This window comes from Callithrix jacchus, chromosome 4 (assembly GCF_049354715.1).
Source record: "Callithrix jacchus isolate 240 chromosome 4, calJac240_pri, whole genome shotgun sequence".
NCBI classification, from domain to species: domain Eukaryota; kingdom Metazoa; phylum Chordata; class Mammalia; order Primates; family Cebidae; genus Callithrix; species Callithrix jacchus.
The window spans coordinates 9,542,289-9,565,496 of record NC_133505.1 but is presented as its reverse complement, the minus strand read 5'-3'; the positions used below and the strand labels follow the sequence as shown (position 1 = coordinate 9,565,496).

General features: G+C 41.6%; 1 protein-coding gene across 13 annotated transcripts in view; it reads left to right on the top strand.

Annotated features, from left to right (window-relative positions):
• CDKAL1 (CDKAL1 threonylcarbamoyladenosine tRNA methylthiotransferase) overlaps window positions 1-23,208 on the top strand; it is a 736,106-nt gene that overhangs the window by 687,815 nt on the left and 25,083 nt on the right. For all 13 annotated transcript variants that reach the window (XM_078368217.1, XM_078368209.1, XM_078368220.1 and 10 more), the window contains 2 exons: window positions 13,819-13,902; window positions 16,867-17,031. In XM_078368217.1, the coding sequence (XP_078224343.1) occupies window positions 13,819-13,902; window positions 16,867-17,031 (249 nt within the window). The remainder of the gene's footprint in view (window positions 1-13,818; window positions 13,903-16,866; window positions 17,032-23,208) is intronic.

The window sequence follows — 23,208 nt, the reverse complement described above, 5'->3', positions numbered from 1 at the left end:
ATTATGGTACAAAGTATTATAGCATTAAAATGTCTCACCTTAGGTCTCCAGTCTATGCTTTTATTTGATTAATTAATCTATTTGTTTATTTATTTATTTGAGACAGGGTCTCATTCTTTTCCCAGGCTGGAGTACGGTGACATGATCATAGCTCACTGCTGCTTTGACCTGCTGGGCTCAAGTAATCCTCCCACCTCAGCCTCTGGAGTAGCTAGGACCACAGGTGCACGCTACCACACGCAGCTCATTTTTTTGTTTGTTTGTTTGTTTAATGTAGAGATGACATTTCACCATGTTGCTCAGGCCGGTCTCAAACTCCTGGGCTCAAGTGATCCACCGACCTCAATCTCCCAAGGTGCCAGGATTATAGGGTCAGCCATAGTTCCTGGCCTGTGATTTTAATGACTTGAATATTCTCAAGGTCTCTCTTTTTTTTTTTTTTTTTTTTTTGAGACGGAGTTTCGCTCTTGTTACCCAGGCTGGAGTGCAATGGCGTGATCTCGGCTCACTGCAACCTCCACCTCCTGGGTTCAGCCAATTCTCCTGCCTCAGCCTCCTGAGTAGCTGGGATTACAGGCATGCACCACCATGACCAGCTAAGTTTTTGTATTTTTAGTAGAGACGGGGTTTCACCATGTTGACCAGGATGGTCTCGATCTCTTGACCTCGTGATCCACCCGCCTCCGCCTCCCAAAATGCTGGGATTACAGGCTTGAGCCACCGCGCCCGGCCTCTCAAGGTCTCTTAGTTCCTTCAATGCGGTAATTTTGTAGCAGTTTGGAAAATCCAGACATACTAAATAGGTTTTCCCAGCTACTCCTTGAGTTGGCTCCGTTTCTGCTATTTAGTCTCAGGAACCATTGCAGTGGTTCCTATCTACATCTGTGATAAACAGCTTTTCCTAGAACAACTTGCAGACATGGCAATGTTCAGATTTAAGTAGACGCTGTAATATTGTATTTGGCAGGAGAGGCCATTAAAAAAAAAAGCAGCCCTCATACTGAATTTCCTTTTGAAAGGTGTTACTGATCAAAAAACATAGCTCAGAATTGAAAATTGCTTGGACTAAATAATTGTGTTCTTTCTCTCACCTTCCCACTCAATCCTTCCCCCCATAGTAGATTGATATGAAAAAGTGCATAGGATTGATCAAAGCTTTTTATCTTTCTTAGTAATCACCCTGGAAGAATTTTTAAATTATTGATTTAAGTGGAATCTTTTATTCTTGGTTTAATTGTATACAAAAACTGCCCACATGCTCACCTGCAATCTCAATTTGCTTGTGTTGAATTACATATATTTTCTCGCTTGTCTACATCAAGCAGAAACAGGGAAAAGGGATAGGTCTGAACCAAAGTACTCCCATTCAAATGGCATGATGTGTATATGTATGTGTGTGTGCGTGCCTGTGTGTACACACAGCAAATTACTGGTTGCAATAAAATTTGTTAGGATTTCCGTTTAGCTTCATTAAGTCTGAGACAGTGAAGTAATATTAAGGGGGAAATAGAATAGGTGAAGAGAAAGAAATCGTAGATCAATTTTCGTTCAAGAAAGACGTTTTAGAAGTAGTATTCATTTTTTCAGGTCATCATTGACATTTCTCAATATTATATTCCTATAAACTGCATGTCAGGATTTGTATGTGCTTGAAGAAGCTACATTTTCACAGCAGGAGAGGAAATCAGAATGAAGCATTGAGATGCAGGTGCACAGTAATACAAGTAGGCTCTTTCCCCCGCAGCCTGAATGCCTGGCCAATAATGCAGAAGCTCTTGGAGCTGAGCTCTCAGGGTCTCCCGGAGCTAAGCCAAGAAGTATGGGGGTGGGGCAGCAGCGTGGGGGAGGGGTTAGGAGAGAATAATTGTTATTCAGTCTTCTTTAATGAGATGTATTGCCCACTGCTGAAAGATTGTGGCAGTGCCTTTTGTTATGCTAATTAGACACCATTAGAGCTTGGCTGTCTTTGATTTCTGCTTAATCTTTTCTGCTTCCTCAGCCTCAATCCTGACTGGCAAATGGTTGAAAGATGGTGGGGTGTACTGCACGTGTTATTTATTGCTCACATCTATGCTGAGTTCTTGGGGAATGGGGTGGCGGCAAACATAAGATTTATCTTACCAAAGGCAGTACGTATTTTGGACATTCATTGTTGGCTTATTTTTTCATAATGAATTTTTTCATAATCAGTTTTTTTTTGCCTTTTAAGTCCAAATGCCACTGTTTTTTATATGGTTGCTTTTGCAGCCACGCTGAATGGAAAATGATAGATTGGAAAATGTAGATGGCCTCTCCTTGGTTGCCTGGATTTCCCTAAAAGCAATGGGCAAGTTGACCATGCTGTAAGGTTTTTAGGGAGCTGTGGTCAACCAGAAAAACGGAAGCAAGAATAATTTAATGGTCCAAAAGAGCAATTCTGCTACTCAGAATTTCTGCCTTTACAGTATATAGGTATGTATACATTCTGTCCTAAAACTAAAACATCGTGTTTACATGATTACCACAATTAAGAATGTGGTTAGTTTTTTTTTTTTTTTTTTGAAAATGACTAATATCCTTTTTAAAACTGTGACCTGGTAGATTTCTGTTACATTTTTAAACACAACCACATAATGTTTTAGAGCAGCCCTGTGCAGTAAAAATACAGTATCAACCAGAGACGTTACTTTAAATTTGTTTGGTAGCCACACTGACAAAGTAAAAAGAAACATGTGACATTCTTTTGAATAATTTATTTACTCCAATATATTAAAAGTATTATCATTTCAGCATGTAATCAGTATAGAAATTAATGAGATGCCTTAGATTCTTTCGTTCACGTTAATTTTTTAAAATCCAGTGTGTACTTTACACTGATGTGTGTTTTATAGCACGTCTCAATTTAGATTTGCTACGTTTTACATGCCCAGTGGCCACGTATGGCTGGGGCTACTGTATACATGGTGCAGTTTTAAAGTCATTGAGTAATTCACCACTTCCCTAAAACAACTGTTAGGACAGAATCCATTTTTAACATTATAGATTAAATATGACGAGCTATGTGACCTTGACCAAGTCACTTAGTCTCTAAGGGGCCTGTAGTCTCATCTGCAATATGAAGAGTTTGGACTAAATGATCTGTGAAGGTCCTCTCTTCTATTCAATCCAGCTCTGAATTCATGATTTTACAAATTCACATGTAGAAGTTGGGTAGGCTAGAGCTTATCCATCCTTTCTCATGACTTAGTATTTGAAAAGAAGCTTTCTTACGCCATAAAGATCATTAGAAAGTGTCCTGCATGCCACACCCGTACTTTTTTTCTTCCAAATGTCTGAATCTTTCTCTGAATTCCGAGTTTTACACCATTGGCATGTGTGGTGGTGTACGTAGCTCACTGAGGTGCCTGACGCCCCAGGCTTTTGGAATGAGGACTTGGAGCAGTGGAAGTGTGAGGAGAGTTGGCCCGTGGTTGCTGCAGATTACCAGATTACATAAACAGTCTCTCTCTTCTTGCTTTTGCTTTTCTTTATTTTTTTAATTTGGCTTACTTTTTGTGTCATCAGTGAAACAAAACTTCTACAAGCACTTCCAAGACAGTGACCTATTAAATGTTATCTCTGGTCACTTTTGTGCCTTTTGGGGTTAGGAAATGTATGAAAAACATTTCTTCCCAGAAGCACAGCCCAGTATTCATACATATTTTTGCCCATTTGTGGGGAGAAAAAGAAAGGATATTTCCTTATTTTAGCATTTATTTCTTGAAAAGGAAGTGGGACTTTTTTCACATGTGTACTGTGCATAGATACTTTAGATTTTTGGTTGTGATTTGCTTTTTTAGCAGTTTATTTTTCTTTTGGAAACATTTATGGTTTTCGCACTGTCGTGTAAAGGCTCTTTATATATTATATATAATATGTCATTAATATATAGGTCATACTTATGGTTTTTTCTATTTGCTTTTTTAGTTTTGACAATCTTACTATAAATTATTTTTTTAATCAGTAGTTAAAAACTTGATTTATGGCAACATGGCATTATGTTAAAAATGTTTCATTAACACGTTACATGACTAATAATTTATATTTCCTCTATTTTTTTCATCTTTTCAACTCACAGATGAAATTGTATCTATTTAAGGTGTACACCCTGCATTTATGAGTATGTCCCTTTCCGAGAATCTGCTCTCAAAGAAAACTGGCCTAGACTTGCCAAGTAATGGCTGAGAGAGACCAATGGGAATAGATGAGGAGGGTGGAAGTGACTGGAAATTCTGTTCAATGTTTAGGATTGGGCTTTTCATTAAAAAGTTCTACACTTATATCCGGTGTTGGTCCCACTGGCCCTTTCCATCAGTCAGATCTCATGGGTAGATATTACTGGCAGTATCTGGCCATAGGGCTTCAGTTTTCAGTGTTGAGCACTTTCCCCGGCTCCCTGGGCGTGACAAAGCTTGCCCAGTGTGGGGAAAAACAGACCTCATGTACTTTGTGCTGGCTCTGTCATAGGAGGGTCAACTTGTTTGGGTTTGTTGAGAGGGTAGATTTCATGCTATATGTTCTTACCATGATTTTTTTTTAATCCACAAAGAGCATTACAGACAATACCTCTGAATGGTCTAGAATACTCGGAATGTACAGACAGGTGGCTAACACGCGCCTGCTTTTTGAACTGGCAGTTTAGTTCGCACTAGGAAGACATCAGTGTGGCATTTCCTGTGTAACTATTTGCTCTTAACTATTGGCTCTTGATCAGCAGATGAAAATAGCTTTGTTACAAAGAATGGGATTTTGCCCCCGGCTGGGAAGAGACTACCTTGGATTGTATTCCTCTTACTGGGGTAGACACGGCTAGGAGAAAACCAACCAGCATGAAGAAAAGCACAAGGGGGATTCTTGTTAGGAGAAACTTCACAGTCTGATTCGATTCAGCAGGAATGCCTCGGGTCTGGTCTGTGTCTTGTATCACCGCACAAGGAGGGAGGAAGAACTTTTGAAAAGCCATACTGTTTTGCAGTTTTTCTTTCTGCCTAGTTTATTTCTGAAATGCCAAGAAGAAAGAAAGAAGGCCACTAACATACTCATGACAATTAATAGTTAAGCATATATTCTTTAAAATGCGGATATTCCACTTAAAAGGAACGTTCTTCCCCTTTTGAACAATTTATTCCTATTAATAAGTGTACCTAAAGAATTTTTTTTCAGAGGACAGTGTTTTCAAATAATCTAATGAATGCCTTTCTTGTCGTTAAGAAGCAGTTACCAGTCTAGCGCTTTGAGAATAAGCTCTTCAACATCTTCTCTCAAGAATCCTTAAGTAGACCAATAAACTGATGCCAGCATTTTGAATTCAATGGACTTAAAGGCTCATTACTTGTTTTTCATGCTATCATCGTTTTTGACACACATTCCTGTGTCGTGGCCCTACTTCATTATAGAATGGCATTGTGGAGTAAGGATGATATTAAATTTTAATGTTATTGCTATTATTACTGTTGACCGTTTTTAGCATAAGTATGCCTGGTTCTTTAATTCCAGCTTCTGCAGAGCTACAAAATAGAAGTGTGCATAAACAGTCAGGAAAATTACCGTATACCCGGGAGACCCAGCATCGCATGCTCTGCCTGTTGTGAATGATGAATCAAAATGGAAAGGTTATCATTTTCATTAGCTAGGAAAGAACAAGACCATACTTTTCTCCAAGTGTAATTACAGCGGTTCACTGGCAACGTTACACTGCAGTAATTAGTCTAAAGGTGTATGTGAGGGCAGGCTTTTGCACAGACACTAGAAATATTATTTCAGAGTTTAAGGTCACAGTCTTGTGTTTAACATGTTCCAGGCAGCTTAGGGGTAAAAAAAAAAAAAAAAAACCTAATTTGACTGGAGCTAAAGAAAGACATTTGACATTTCCCAGAGTCAGGCATTCAGAAACCAGTCAGGTTGAAAAATTATAATTTATTATCTTTTATTACAATAAAAGAAAATACTTAGCTGCAGAAGTAGCATGTCAGAATATTCTGTAGGATAAACACAGATAAAATTCAAGTTTATTAGGACCGTGATGTAAATGCTTACAGGAACTTTTGATGTGTGTTTTAATCTCTGTTCTTTTCCTAAGGCAAAGAATGGACTGAAAAAATAATTGTCAGCAACTCTTCAGGGGAAACAAAATAATTTCTTTACTTCCTTAACACTGTTTTCAAGAAATGAATGTCTGTCTTACAAGGTCCATACGTGTGCGCGTGTGTGTGTGTGTGTATGTGTGTGTGTGTCCTTTAAATTTTGGGGTACTCTAAATAGTAATATTGAAATCTTTTTGTAACTCAGCATCTCAGAGTAGAAATTGACTGACTTTATTTTCCAAAGCCACGTCAGGCTTTCTGTTTAATAAAGCAAAAGTAAGAAGGAAAAAAAAGTTATAGAGAGAAAAGTAAGAGAAACCTTTGCTTTTAGTAGTCCGAAGAATACTTCTGCAAGCAGCATTTCTCTCTGAGTTAAAGGCATTAGTCTCAGGACTCGATGTCTTTGTTGAATTTGAGTAATGTCTGCCTTTCTTCAAACAATTCTGTTTCTTTCTTTATATCCTTATATAGCCTGGTAGAATATTGTTTGTTTCAGGACAAATGATGACATAGAGTGTACTCAATGAGCATTCATTCAGCAACCAAATTCCGCTGGAAACCCCTGCTTTTTAAATGCAAGTGTGTGTTTTATCTGCATTCTCTGGCCATATGGTTAGAACTGATGTTTTCCACCATTTCAGGCACTTGGGAAATTTAAGCAGAGATGTGACACAGTGACACAGCTAGCTGATTATGTAACTTCCTGAAAAAATCTACCCCAAAATTGAATTTAAAAACATTGCTATTTGTTTGTCACAGATGTTTCTCTACTCAAGGAAAAGTCATACACTGCAGCATTAGATCCATGATGCTGTAAGTATTCCACAGCTAGCAATTAAATAGGAGGCATCGAGTAGTGGGAAGAGTTCAAAGACACCCCTTTCTTCTGCCACTGCCACTGAGCAAATCACCCATCTTGCCAGCGCTTAGTTCCCTCCCTGCGAAATCAGAGAGATTGCTAAGCCCCCTCCAAGGTCTTATGTTCTTTGTCTGTCTATGGGAATACTGCCTTTATTTTCTGCCTTTGTGGTTTTCTTTTAAAAAAAAAAAAAAAAGTGTAAGAGCTTTTCTCATATCTTTTCAACAAGGCCTAGAAAATTGTAGCACACTCATTCTTTCACAGCTGGGGGCCATATTTCCCAGCAGTAATGGAAGGTCTTGTAGAGACTTTTCCTGCGCCTTCCTTCCCATCAGTGACCCAGTCAGAGAAAGCAAGGGATAGTTGTACAAGCATATTTTTTATAATTCCTTTTTCATAAAATATGTTTTTAAATAATGTTAAAATGACAAAATGAAGTCCTGTACATCCTAGGAAAAAATTACTTTCTGTACTTACACTGGATGAATAAATTATTAAGTATGCTTAGGTTGTTAAAGCAGGTACCAGAACCGGCAGCCACTTTCAAAAGTCCATAGAGCCGAATTAAGTAAAAGAAAAAGCTCTGAAGGTAAGAGTTGTCCCTTGCATCAGATACAATCAAGCTACTTTCCTGACAGATCTTTTAAAAGGCAAAGCTGGCCGGGCGTGGTAGCTCACGCCTGTAATCCCAGCACTTTGGGAGGCCGAGGCGGTTGGATCACAAGGTCAAGAGATCGAGACCATTCTGGTCAACATGGTGAAACCCCGTCTCTACTAAAAATACAAAAACTTAGCTTGGCATGATGGTGCGTGCCTGTAATCCCAGCTACTCGGGAGGCTGAGGCAGGAGAATTGCCTGAACCCAGGAGGCGGAGGTTGCAGTGAGCTGAGATTGCGCCATTGCACTCCAGCCTGGGTAACAAGAGCGAAACTCTGTCTCAAAAAAAAAAAAAAGGCAAAGCTTTGTAAATGGAAACTGAGCATTTTATTCTCAACAGAAACTTTTAACCTCTAGCATGTTACAGAAATTAAATATCAGTTTGTTTAACCAGCCATAAACTATATGGCTATAAACAAATCAGAAGGAAAAGGGCATCTTTCTTAGGATTATCAGAAAAGACTTTGTTGAGATTTCCTTTTTTCTATTTAGACATAGGCTCTCGCTGTCACCCAGGCTAGAGTTCAGCAGTGCAGTGTTCACTGTGGCCTTGAACTCCTAAACTCAAGCAATCTTCCTGCCTTAGCGTTCCAAGTACCCAGGATGACAGGTGTGCACCACCACAGCCTGCTAATTTTTTAAATTTTTTCCTAGAAATAAGGTCTTGCTATGTTGCCCAGGCTGTTCTCTAACTCCTGGCCTCACATGATTCTCCTGCCTTTGCCTTCCTGAATGCTGGGATTACAGGTGTGAGCCACCACCACACCCAGCCAAGCTTTGTTGAGATTTTGACAGGCTTCTTTAAGGAAACAGCAAATCACTCAGTAGCCTCTTGAGACACTTTGTAGTTGTTTCCTGGCAGGTAATATATTGAAAATCAAGTTATTTAGATACAGCAAGAAGGTAGCTGTAACTTGCAGAGGGTTCTAAGCATATATTCACTGCACGGGGGCGCTGAGAGAGAAGCTTGATTTGGAGTACATAATTTCCTTCAGCTAATTCCCAGGAAAGCTTTGGACATGCCATCCCCTAACCTGCAGATCTACCTTCACCAATGACTTAAACTCTGTAATTGAAAGATCCTTTAAATACTGTAATCCACCTCCCCTTTGGCACCCTGCTCCCTTCTCCCTACTTCCATCCCACTTCTACCAGCTTCTCATTTTTAGGTGAGGAAAGTGAAGGCTCAAAACATAGTCAGGTCTCTGTCATCTCAGAAATCATCTACTCAGACCCTGTGTCTTTGTCCCCAACTGACCAGTCCAAATATGTAGCATCTGCGGATTTCAAAGAACCCTCTTCAGACTCTTTTCACTGGGGTTCTGCTAGAACTATGCACTTCTGCTTCTGACCTTTCATCACCTATCCAAATCCTTTTCCTCTTTCTTTCTATCCTTGAATGTTACAATTCTCTTGACGCCCCCACTAGACCATTCTTTGCACTTAGAATTTCAGTTGTATCTTTATCATTTCTGCTGAGCAGTTATATTGTGCCCTTGATTCATATTTTTGTTGCTGTAACAGAATACCCAAGACTGGATAATTGATAAGGAAAAGAAGTTTATTTGGCTCATGATTCTGGAGGTTGAGAAGTCCAAGATCAGGCAGCCCATTTAGTGAGGACTTCAATTCAGCAGGAAGCACAAGGGCTTTCAAAGAGGCCAGATTTGAAAGGCAGCCTCACATTATAACAACCCACTCTCACGTGAGCTTACTCATTCCCTCAAGAACCCGTTCAGTCCCTGGAGAAAGACATTAACAAATCTTAATGACCTAATCACTTCTTAAAGACACCGCCTCTCAAGACTGTTTCATTGGCAATTAAATTTCAGCATGAGTTTTGGCAGGGACAAGCCATAGCAGGCGGCCGGTCATACATTTCATGAAAACCATGGTTTTCAGCTTCTTCCTTACTTGCAGGATTTTGTCCACTTTTCACAGTGATACAACATTTTCCTGTTGGTAGTTTCAGCCATTAGGCAAGGAGTTGTCAGTGATGGTGAGGCAGCCCTGGAAGTTTGCTTCTCAGATGAGTGTAGACAAACTCTTTAAGACAAACTCTGATCCCAGCACTTTGGGAGGCTGAGGTGGGTGGATCACAAGGTCAAGAGATCGAGACCATCCTGGTCAACAAGGTGAAACCCCGTCTCTACTGAAAATACAAAAATTAGCTGGGCATGGTGGCACACGCCTGTAGTGCCAGCTACTCAGGAGGCTGAGGCAGGAGAATTGCTTGAACCCAGGAGGTGGAGGTTGCAGTGAGCTGCGATCGTGCGATTGCACTCCAGCCTCGGTAACGAGCAAAACTCCGTCTCAAAAAAAAAAAGACAAACTCTGATCCCTTCTACTGGACTGGCTCTTCCATTAGCATAATACCAGGTTAGTGTGGGCCTAAGGTCTAAAGATATCTGTCACCTTGCCACTTTTCTCCAGGATGCCCTGTCTTTTTCTGTGACTAGAACTCCCTTACTCTGATTAGCAGAAGCATTCTTTGGATATGGCAAGCCAGGATGATTTTACTCTCAATCTTGTTATACGAGATTTTGTTGTGTGTTTTTTTTTTTTTTTTGAGACGGACTCTTGCTCTGTCACTCAGGCTGCAGTGCAGTGGTGCGATCTTGGCTCACTGCAACCTCCCCATCCCAGGTTCAGGTAATTCTCATGGGACTACAGGCATGTACCATGCCCAGCTAATTTTTGTATTTTTAGTAGAGATGGGGTTTTGCCATGTTAGCCAGGATGATCTCGATCTCCTGACCTCGTGATCCGCCCACCTCAGCCTCCCAAAGTGCTGGGATTACAGGCATGAGGCACCACGCCCGGCCTCTGTGAGGGTGTTTAACCACACAGGGCTGCCAGGCATGAGCCACCGCGCCCAGCCTCTGTGAGGGTCTTTAACCACACAGGGCTGCCATATGGCATGGGAGAGACAATCGTTGGAAAATGTAGGGGAAGCTGCTCACTTTAAAAAGAAATGTGAGGCTTGTATATATTCGCTTAGCCCACAATTTCCTTTGCAAGCCAGGTGAGATGGCATCTTCCAGAATTTCATCTGAGCTCATTCTTCCCTAACTTCAGTGTTGACTTGAATATTATTTGAAACAGTTGATTCTCTTAAAGGTCATATTGGATATTCGCACCAATGTGACTTCATTCATTAACAAATATTGAGGAAAGCATTTATTATTTTTTGTTTGTTCATTTGTTGAGATAGGTTCTCACTCTATTGCCCAGACTAGAGTGCAGTGGCATGATCAACGCTTACTGCAGCCGGGCTCAAGCAAGTTTTATATATTTATAATGTATATATTTATTTTAAGGGGTTGGGATGGCTCGCAGCAGGTTTTAATCAAAGCCCTGGTTTTCTTAGGCTTGTCTTTGCTCAGTATGCTCCAGAGACCTTTCTTTTCTTTTCCTTTGTTTGAGGCAGAGCCTCACCCTGTCACACAAGCTGGAGTGCAGTGGTGCAGTCTCATCTCACTGCAGCCTCTGCCTCCCAGGTTCAGTCAATCCTCCCACCTCGGCCTCCCGAGTAGCTGGGATTACAGGCACATGCCACCATGCCTGGCTAATTATATTTTCAGTAGAAACAAGGTGTCACCATGTTGGCCAGGCTGGTCTTGAACTCATGGCCTCAAATTTTCCACCCAACCTGGCCCCCCACAGTGCTGGGATTACAAACATGAGCCATTGTGCCTGACCTCTGGAGATGTTTTATTTTATTTTATTTATTTGAGACAGGGTCTTGCTCAATCACCCATGCTAGAATGCAGTAGAATGATCACAACTCACTGCAGCCTCAACCTGCCAGGCCCAAGCGATCCTCCCACCTCAGCCTCTTAAGTAGCTGGGACTGTAGGCGCACACCACCCACACTCAGCTAACTTCTGTATTTTTTTTTAATAGAAACGGGGCTTTTCCATGTTGCCCTGACAGGTCTGGAACTCCTGGACTCAAGTGTTCTGCCCACCTCTGCCTCCCAGAGTGCAGGGATTACAGGCACAAGCCACCGCGTCCAGCTGCTACTGAGATGTTTAAGGGCCTTGCCAGTACAACTGGGTTCCTCAGTTGGGGATACAAATAGGATGACTGAAAAAGTGTTTGCCACTATGGATTAGTGCACATAGCAGTTCTCATGAGTCTCTTTGTCAAAGAATAGTTAAATACTCACCTACAAATAGTTCTCTAATGGCTGACTAAAACTCCAGCTTTCTAGTCTATAAACATAGCCAGTCTTTTTAAGTCTGTATATATTACTGTCATTGGTATCATCTCCAGATGAAACAGAGCAGCCCCGACATGACGGCCCTTACTGTCCACATTGGTTCTAATAAGAAGAAAGAAGCAACATCGTTTTCAGCGGCTCTACAATTTCATATTGTTGTTAATTTCCTGAAAACTTGTTGTTAGATGAAGTGTAATTGCAGATTTCCTTAAGAACCATTGACAGATACTTATCCCAAGTCATAAGCAACTCACACTGGGAAATGTGTGCAAACATTCTGAGTTTTCTTCCAGAAGAATATACTTCAGTGAGACCCTATATTCACCCATTCTTTTCTATAAAAAGACTTACTGAAGCTCAATGTGGAAGTTGGGGGGAATTTCTTTTTTTGCTACTTGATTTTTTTACGGGGATTAATGTTACCAGCCCTTTCATTGTTTTTCAGAGAGTGCAAGAGAGTCTTTAATAAGTATCCTCTCAGAGACCTTACAACTTTCGGCTAGCAGGGCTGCATTTTGAATAGCATACTAGATAGTAAATGATGGTGTATTTAGGTACTGGCATTGTGTGATGGAGAGTGGAGTTTGATGGTTTTTTTCATTGTTAGGTGGTCTATTTAGTGCAGCTGTGTTTATGTTTCCTTCATGGTAACCGCCTGAACATGGTGACAAGTCCCCACAAATGAGAATAGAAATTAAAAAAAAAATTATCTTGCCAGTGGGCTTTAATTTCAGGGGTCGTAGTTATTAAGTAGCAATGGTAAAAATAATCCCCGGCACAGTCATTCAGTACAGTCGGTTTGCTGTGCCAGAAATTTCAACAACCTTGTAAAAAGAGTAATTGAGGCCTGACGTGGTGTCTTACTCCTGTAAGCTGGGAGGCTGAGGCCGGCAGATCACCTGAGGTCAGGAGTTCGAGACCAGCCTGGCCAACGTGGCGAAACCTGTCTCTAGTAAAAATAAAAAAATTAGCTTGGCATCGTGGCACATGCTTGTAATTCCAGCTACTCAGGAGGCTGAGGCAGGAGAATCATTTGAACCCAGGAGGCGGAGGTTGCAGTAAGCCCAGATCGCATCCTGGCACTCCAGCCTGGGTTGACTTGAGCAAGAATCTGTCTTTAAAAAGAATTTTTAAAAGTAATTGCTACTTTAAATGCTGCATTTCACAGTAGAATAAACTTGGAAATGGTAGAATTTCCTTAGAATAGTCACACTGCTTTACCCTTTGTTTTGCCTGATTTACTTAGTTGCTATTAGAAATGGGTGCTTAGATCATAATGTACATCAATCCTGTAGAAAATTAACAGTTCCATATTTTTGCGATCTTTCTCTTTGTAAAATAATAAATGAACATGGGGTCATGACTGCAGCAAAGAGACAGTTGCCTGTGACAGAGAAAATGGACAGAAAAAGCAAATAGCTCCGTGAATTAGTCAGTACTTTCAGAATTGTATGCAAGATATGAAATGCGGAGGTACAGGGTCCTAATGACGGGTTTTCAGAGGCATTTTCTGTAGTGTTACATCCCTCGTAACTCAAATTAATGTTTATTGCTTATTCTTTCATATTGCCAAAATATTTTCATGAATTTGGATTAGAAGCAGCTTGTTCTGGCTTGTTTTGCAACTTTGTTTCAGGAAACAAAGTGATATTTAGAAGATTTTTGTATGTCATCGAAGCTTTAATTATCTTACCTCTGTTGAAGGAGATCAAGTTCTGTTTCAGAGTTATGTAGGAAAATAAGAGTTTATGCCATGCTAATTTTATGTTGCCACATAATTAATGTCTTTCAAAAAATTTGAATCCGTGATTTGAGTGGCGTTCACTGTTAAATAACCAGCGAAGTAGAATGTACTTTAAATTCGAGAAGATGCTACTTGGTCCAGACCTACTAGAGCTGGCCTTCATTTTTATTTTTGGATTCACAGATGTTGACCCTTATCGTTCCTTTTTTTCCCCTCCCCTTCTCTCCGCAGATTGGTGAAAGACAGCAAGTGTTAGTAACAGAAGAATCTTTTGATTCCAAGTTTTATGTTGCACACAATCGATTCTATGAGCAGGTAAGAGGCACTTCAGTATTCTTGAGTTTTCTCCAAAATGAGAAAGAGTTCTGAAAGTTTAAGCACAGGGCATTTAAAGGGGAGAGTGTTGAATCTTGTCACAACCAGGCTGTTCTGTAGCCTCATGTCAGCCAGGCTAACATGGGTTTGTCTTTGTGACTTACTCTGCAATACATTCTCTACAAAGGAATACGTGTATTTAGTCGATTTTAGTCCACATTAATGTTTGACAGGACCAGCCTTAGGCTTTTGGGCGCTTGGAACCAGGCAATTAACACTGCCAGAATTCCCACACCCTGGCAAAGCAGGGGGGAAAGTCCTGCTCAGACGACAGGAAGGATGTCTGCATGGGCGACAGCAGCATGAAAGGGCAGGGATTTCCTCTCGCCGGCCCATCACCCATACGGTTTTTTTAGTAGGTTGGTTGGTTGCTTTTCCAGTTTTGTTTAGTTTTAGTATTTTTTTTTTTTAACTTCTACCGTGATAAAAATGCTGGGAGCAGAGTCTTTTCCTTGGACTCAGCTCAAATTATATAAACGACTGTGCGGACTGGAGTGAGGATCCAAGCAGCTTCACTGTGGGAGCTTTGGGGGCCATCCCAAGGCGCACCCCACTTACTAGGCTTCCTTCCCTGCCCATTGAAGCTGGCCTGCCTGTGCCCCCTAAAAGGAGCCTGACTTCCGTTTTGGCCTCGGGGTTTCTTCTCCTCCAGGTGGGAGAGCAATTCAAAAGTGACTGAGGGAAACAGTGCCTCTTTCAGGGGCATGGTCCCTGGCAAGGGCCAAGGTCAAGGAAGAGATGGGATATGCCCTCCTCGCCCATCTCATGAGAGCCTGTTTGGGAGACTCCCATGGGGGTACGGAGATTTTCATCGATTTTTCCGGATTGTATTAAAATTAAATGAAGCTACCTCCTTTTTTGCTTCTTTCTCATCAGATAAGAGGTAAAAATGTTTGCTCTGGGTCCTGGCTGGAATCAGAGCTTGAGAAGACCCTGCAGGGCAATGTGGGCAAGTCGAATGAGGGACGGGCAGAGGAAGCAGGCTGCCTGTGTGAGAAGGCAGGAAAGGAGGAGCTGAAGAGGCCTTCAGCACTGATGTTCCCCAGGGAATCATCTCAGACTGGGCAGTGGGTCCCCAGGAAAAGCTTTTCAAAGCTCAGACTAAACATGCTGTGTTCAGTAGCATGGAGACTCTGGTTGAGGAAGGGCTCCCAGCCCTCTATGTCTGGGCTGCGCCTCTTCCCCATTTCCCATCTCATTAATAGACTCCAGAGGGCCACTTTCCCATTGAAGCCAACCTTCTGCTCAGCCCTGGGGAGGAGCCTGATTGTATTTTGGTTGCCTCTTCTCTCCCCTTTCTTTTGCCATCTGGGTTTCGCCTCAGCAGGGAACTTTTTTCCCTTCATTTTAAAGGCAGTAGCATGCCTCGTTAGCTGCTTCCTCCAATTTAAAGCAGTCAGGCTTTTCCCAATTATTAAAATGGGAGGAGGGGAAAACACTGAGCCCTTCATTCAGATCAAGGCCGCAGATCAAGGAGGGTTATTTTCCCCCAGAATAGGACCAAGTCTCCCAGGGTTAGTTTGGTCTAGAGATTTTCTTATTTTATAAAAACTGATTTAAAAGGGCTTTTTATATCCCAACACTAAAGCTCTTTTAGTCCGTTTTGCCTGCCATAAGTAATTCACCACCCAGGTGACCTTTTTCTTATACTCTGATGAAGCAGTGAACTCAGTGGTCGTAAAAATCAAACTCAGACCAAGATTCGATTTTGCCTCTCAGAGAGATTGGACGTGGAACTCCTGGCTCTCATCTGACTTTTCTTTCTTGACAACTAAGCATATAAAAGATTTTATAGGAATTATTTTTTTCTAAATAAGATGAGTTCCAGAGGTGAGGATTATATCTAGGTATCCAAGCATTACCGGATTAGAATCGGTCTATTTATTTTGGATTCTGACTTGAAAAGACTGGCAAGTAGCTCCACTGTTGAAATAGAAGTGTGAGGGAGACATCATGTGCACAAGCTACCTGTAGGTACCAAAGGAAGGGAAGCGTTTGCTCGAGGTAAATAAGTGCTTTTATCAGGAATCTCTAGTGGAAAGAGGCAGTCTGACAGTTTGCTGTGAACAAGCCAAAGTACCCTTCAGCCTACTGGTTCTTCATGGAGGTAGAGTCCCAGGACTGACAAACACATGCTTTTTCTAGCAGAGCAAGGGGAATGAGTGGCAGCCATTAGCTACGGGAGTCATTTAGCGCCAAACGGCAGTATTCTGGGTTGTTGGAAGGTTCTTTTAAATATTCCTCCTTCTCCCCCAAAACACAGCACGCAGCACACACACATGCATGAACACAAACACACAGGCCTGTATTCGAAGTATCTTTTCAAGCCATTCCTGTGACAGCTCACTTGGGAAGTATTAAAAGTATAAGGCTTTGTTTCATCAGCATTGTCTCGGTCTTCCTCATTGCATGGAATAGCCAAGAGCAAACTATCAAAGGCCTGTCCAAAAGCGGCTGGCTGATTGCTGGGGATTTCCCAGGCCTGCGTTCCACGTGCCTCCCGACACTAGGTGCATCTTGACTAGAAGAGCACTGTCCAGGGGCCTGGGAGCCCTTCCAGAAGTGCCTTTCCTTCCTGCAGGCTCCCCAGACCCCTCAGCAGGTAGAAGATAGAGCCTGCTTTGGAGGGGATCCCAGAATAGAAAAAATGACAGTGGGGGACAACGGGGAAATCTGGAGAATCAAGTACGCCTTCAGTTCATAGTATGAATAATATATCGATTTGGGCTCATTAATTGTGGCAAATGCACCATACTAATGTAAGATGGTAATAATAAGGAACCTGGGAGCTGGGTATACAAGAGCTCTCCATAGTATCTTTGCTATAATTTTTATAAATCTGAAACTGTTCTAAAGTAAAATGTTTATTTTCAAAAATTAAGCCTCTGAAAAAATGTGTTTAAGGTTTTAGTGCCAAAGAACCCTGCATTCATGGGGAAAATGGTTGAAGTGGACATCTATGAATCAGGCAAACATTTTATGAAAGGGCGACCAGTATCAGATGCCAGAGTGTACACGCCTTCCATCAGCAAACCGCTTGCAAAGGGAGAAGTCTCAGGTTTGACGAAGGTAAGTAAAAGATGCTCTCCTCTCTGCCCTGCTCATAAAACAGCAGCTGTGGAGGCACAGCGATTCCAGACCAGGTTTCTGTCGTCATGTATAGCCCCTTTTTATGTATGCATGAGGCCTTAATCCTTTCTGACAGATTGAAATTGGAATTAGAAAGATGTGTATTTGCTGATGCCGAAAGCTTTGCTTCTCTGGCTGGAAAGGAAATAAGCTGTTTCTGCTTCCAGGTTAGAAGCAGAGGGTGAAAACCATTATTTGCCGGCAAAAATGTTGACACCAAAAGATGCTCGGATACGGTATGTTTCTATGTCAGTAGACGGTAGATCCGGAGTGGAAGGGGATAAGGAAAGGAGTGTTTTCCTGCTTTACAAAGCTGTTTATACTCTAGTAAAAACCTACGGCTGAACGGACACTAAACCGTATCATATATGCAGTTATGGTGCCTTTCAGAAGGGTGTTAGCTGGATATCTGCTTTAGTCATGTGGAGTGAAAATTAAACATGTTATTTTCTTTCTATAAAAAAGTAACCTGACCCCTATTTTATACCTTAGTAAATTTGGCTGTTTGCCAAGCGCGCGCTCACATTTCATTGAGCTACAGTTGTAAAAGCTGATGGAGTGTGAAATGAAAATGTGTATCACATTTCTAAGCATCATTTGGTGTCCTTTCTCCAACACAATTGTTAAGCGCTTTAAAAAAAGCATATAGCAACAATTTAACATACGGGGAAAAAAAATAACTGATATTTATCTGGCCATGTAACTCCAAAATGGTTTTAATCTGTGTATTATTTTCTCCCTCAAAACAAATTGCAAGGACATGTTGGTTAAAATAAAGGGGGTACAGCTTCACTTTGGCAACAGCAACAAAGACGATATTATTGTCTGTATTCTCACTGATTGTGGTACTGGACTCTCGTGTCTGATACGAGTGATACCTCAGATGTGCTTGACAGGTGCCCACGAAGGCTCTGCACGCGTGGCTCATCCACAGTGGAATGCTGTGGAGTAGCGTTTGTCAAAATCCTACCAAATGTACAGCCGGCACAATCAGGAGATAAGTCTAAAACTTGATAAACATAACCACTCATTTTTGCTGTTTATGAAAAGAAATCATACTTTGGAGATAGGATGGGTGGCCAGGAAGAAGCAGTTAATCTGGCATTTAAATGATACTGCTAGAGATTTGGCTTTTTATATGTTAGCCAATACTTTGAAAATTGTTTTAAGAGTTCCGCTTATTTTTTTTAATTTTTTGTTTTTTCCACATAGTATGCTTTACAAGGTTAATTTTAGATTGCCACAGTGAAAAGTGTTTCTCAGTAAGTAGCAGTGGTGGGGAAATTATGATTTCAAAGACTCTGCCTGGGTGAATTCCTTCATGTTTGCCTCTTGGAAAGGGTAGTATTCTACATCACCGTGGATGACACATAAATAAGGAAATGTAGTGCCCCTGTATGTGTTCCTTGACTGTAGAGTTACTGTCTAAAAGGGCAGCCCCATTTAAGTTCTCTGGGCACCCTTTCTCCTCTCCCATCCTTTCTTCTAATCTAGAAAATGGTATCATCGGTTCTACCACCAGCCCAACTCTGAACCAAAATGGCCCAAAAGTCCCACATAAGATGAGGAAGGCAGTTGGTTGCTGGTCCGCCAGATCCTCTAGAAATAGTCTTGTAGTATGAGGCCAGTGGGTTGGAATATTGGTCTGGGTATTTACATTAAGAGAAACAATAAGGCTTTTGTTGGTTTTGGGGTTTTGTTTATTGTTTTTTGAGAGAATGTCTCCTTCTGTCACCCAGCCTAGAGTGCAGTGGTGTGATCATAGTTCATTGCAGCCTCTGCCTCCCGGTCTCAAGTGATCCTCCCACATGAACCTCGTGAGTAGCTGGGACTATAGGCACGCACCACCATCCTGGCTAATTTTTTTTTTTTTTTTTTTTTTTTTTTGAGACAGAGTCTCACTCTTTTGCCCAGGCTGGAGTGCAGTGGCGCTCAATCTCCGCTCACCACAGCCTCTACCTCCCGGGTTCATGTCTCAGCCTCCTGAGTGGCTGGAATTATAGGCACAAGCCACCATGCCCAGCTAATTTTTTATTTTTAGTAGAGACAGGGTTTCACCACATTGGCCAGGCTGGTCTCGAACTCCTGACCTCAGGTTATCTGCCCACCTCAGCCTCCCAAAGTGCTGGAATTACAGACATGAGCCACCATACTCAGCCCTAGTTGATATTTTTTTCTTTTTTGTAGAAACAGGGTCTCACTTTGTTGCCCAAGTTCGTCATGAACTCCTGGCCTGAAGCAATACTCCATTTTGGTCTCCCTGGCATCTAAAGCTAAATATACTATGCTTTGGACTTATTTTGTCTCACTTGAACTCTTTTTTTTTTTATTTGAAACAGAGTTTTGCTTGTCACCCAGGCTGGAATGCAGTGGCACTATCTCACTGCAACCCTCACCTCCTGGGTTCAAGCGATTCTCCTGCCTCAGCCTCCCGAGTAGCTGTGGTTACAGGCATGCACCACCACACCTGGCTAATCACTTGATCACTTTTGATGAAACTGATAAGAAGTACAACAGACTAGATGGGTGTTATCAAAATGGTGGGAATGAGTGAAAGTTATGCGTGCGTTTTTAGTGAAAGGGACAGAAGCATAGGAAATGAGGAAAACACAGTTTTTTGTTTTTTGTTTTTTGTTTTTTTTTTTGAGACGGAGTTTCGCTCTTGTTACCCAGGCTGGAGTGCAATGGCGCAATCTCGGCTCACCGCAACCTCCGCCCCCTGGGTTCAGGCAATTCTCCTGCCTCAGCCTCCTGAGTAGCTGGGATTACAGGCACGCGCCACCATGCCCAGCTAATTTTTTGTAATTTTTAGTAGAGACGGGGTTTCATCATGTTGACCAGGATGGTCTCGATCTCTTGACCTCGTGATCCACCCGCCTCGGCCTCCCAAAGTGCTGGGATTACAGGCTTGAGCCACTGCGCCCGGCCCAGAAAACACAGTTTTAAGATGCTAAGAACACTGATATTTTTATCTTGTGCTCACACACAGCCTAATTTTGTGGTAAGCTGCTGATTGTGATGATCTTTTTATTCCATTAAGATTTCTGTGGAAAAATTGCTATGCTGTTCAATTACTCCACCTGAGGAAAACCTGTGGCTAGACAGGACCTAGGGTCTGCTATACCAAATCCATGAACATGTAATAGTTTGAAAAATTATCTGAAAGCCGTCATCCAAGATTGGGATCAAGGATTTTTTTTTAACTCTGTTACGGAAATCTATTTATGAAAATGTTGTGAACATTTTGAAGCATATACAAAAGTAGAGAGAATAATATAATTATCCCACATACTTATTACCCATGAGCAGTCATCCAATCACGGCCACTCTATGTCATCTGTGCTCTTATCTACCCCTCTTCCCTCCACCTTCATTATTTTGAAGAAAATCCCATTTATCACTTTATTTCATCTAGAAATATACTAGTAAGTACCTCTAAAAGATGAAGATACCTTTTACACACATAATCACAATTATTATCAGATTTTAAAATCATTACCTATAATTGTCTTTGACTGACTCTTCCGGGCCTACTGCTATGACCCAAAGTCAACATTTACGGCATGCTTATCATGGGCCAAATACTGTGCTAAATATGTGACATGTGTGCACTCACGTCATCCTTATAACCCTGAGAAGAAGACGCTGTTATTATCCCCATTGCACAGATAAGGAGTCTGAGCATCAATAATTCAATAAATCGCTTATCTGGAGTCACAGACTTTGAATGTAGAAGAGGGAAGCCAGGATTTATATCCCATTCTTACCAATTTTCAAGCCTGTATTTTTGTTTTTGTTTTTTAATTGTGGCAGAAGATACACACCATAAAATTTGCTGTCTTACCCATTGGTAAATGTATAGTTAGTCGTGTTCCGAATGTTAGGTACCTCATGTAAGTGGAATCATTCAGTCACCAGTGTTTGTCTTTTGTGACTTGCTTATTTCACTCGGCATCATGTCCTCAGGGTTCATCCATGTGATAGCACACGTCACAGTTTTCCTCCCTTTGAAGGCTACATACCATTCCACTATATGTGGATGCCACGTTTCATTTATTCTTTTCTCCATTGATGGACCTTTAGGATGCCTCTACCTTTTGGCTGTTAGGAATAATGTTTGCTATGAACATGGGTACACAGCGATCCCTTGAAATCCCTGCTTTCGATTCTTTCGGGTATTTGTCCAGAAATGGGGTTGCTGGATTGTATGGTACCTCTATTTTTAGTTTTCTGAGGGGCTGCCATACTGTTGTTCCTGGCAGCTGTACCATTTTACATTTCCACCCGTAGAGCATACGGGTTCCAGTTTCTCCACATTCGCACCAACATTTCTTTCCTTTTATTTTTTTTCTTTTCTTTTGAGAGTAGCCATCCTAATGGCTGTATTTTGAAGCCCATTTTAATTGCAGGAGTTCTATTTGATAACTTCTAGACACGAGTGTCTTTTTGTGTACCAGAGTAAGTTTACACTGGATATAAAATAAGGAAAAGAAAGAGAGAGGAAAAATGAGAAAATGGACAGTCTTAATTATCTTCTCTGTGGGTTCAGTTAAAAATGACATTAGAGATCTAAGCCTCTCAGGAATGTGAGGGAATGTGAACATTACTGCAGTCTGTTTTAATAAAGCGTAACTAGTCTTACTACTAATGTTCTTTCCTCTTGTCTGGCCCATGTTGTAACAAATCACTTGAATCTTACCATTTCTAAGATCAATTCTTAAGAAGTCAGAACTATTCTTTGCCTGGTAGAAGACAGAAAGGAACATTTCTCTTCTAATTTTAAACTTATGAATAGTTTTATTGCAAAGTTTTTTCTTATTGAATTCATCCTTAGTAGTAAAAATTGCTTTAAAGAAAAGAAGTAGGCCGGGCGCGGTGGCTCAAGCCTGTAATCCCAGCACTTTGGGAGGCTGAGGCGGGTGGATCATGAGGTCAACAGATCGAGACCATCCTGGTCAACATGGTGAAACCCCGTCTCTACTAAAAATTACAAAAAATTAGCTGGGCACGGTGGCGCGTGCCTGTAATCCCAGCTACTCAGTAGGCTGAGGCAGGAGAATTGCCTGAACCCAGGAGGCGGAGGTTGCAGTGAGCCGAGATCGTGCCATTGCACTCCAGCCTGGGTAACAAGAGCGAAACTCCGTCTCAAAAAAAAAAAAAAAAGAAAGAAGAAGTAGAGTAGCATCATGAAAGCGCTAAAGGATTTGGAGTCTGTCAGTTTTTGGTTCAAAGTACAGTGACAGTTCCTATGATCAAGTACAACTTTCTTGACTCACCGCGATTTCATTTGAATAATGCAGCTAACATTGATTTGCAGAGTATTAAATCATGTGGACAAAGAACACAGTGCATAGTACATAGTAGGTACGTTATATATTATAAAGACAGTTTAATAAGTATAGCTTTAGAAAGCGGTGGTTTCCTGGCTTTTATTTTTATTTCTTTTTTTTTTTTGAGACAGAATCTCACTCTCACCCAGGCTGCAGTTCGGTGGTCTGATCTATGACCTCAGCTCACTGCAACCTTCGCTTCCTTGGTTCAAGTGATTCTGGTCCTCAGCCTCCCGAGTATCTGGGACTCCATGCACGCGCCACCACAACTAGCTAATTTTTGTATGTTTAGTAGAGACAGGGTTTCACCATGTTGGCCATGCTGGTCTTGAACCCCTGGCCTGAAGTGATCCACCTGCCTCAGCCTCTCAAAGTGCAGGGATTAGAGGCCTGAGACACCACACTTGGCCTACGTTAATTTTTTTTTTTTAGTACCTTCTCTTTAAGGTACTTCGCAGCTCGGTGCAGTGGTTCACGCCTGTAATCCAGCACTTCAGGAGGCTGAGGCAGGAGGACTACTCGATCCCAGGAGTTTAAGAACAGCCTCGCACCATAGAGAGACTTCGTCTGTATAAAAATTTTAAAAATTAGTCGAGTGTGATGGTGCACACTGTAGTCGCAACCACTTGGGAGGCTGAGATGGAAGGATCACTTGGCTTCAAGGGTCGAGGCTTCAGGGGGCTGCTGCAGCCCAGCTTGGGTGAAAGAATGAAACCTTGTCTGAACAAAAAAAAAAGTGCTTTGCATTCGTGGATTGCATGGTACATAAGAGTGTAGCAATTAAGAA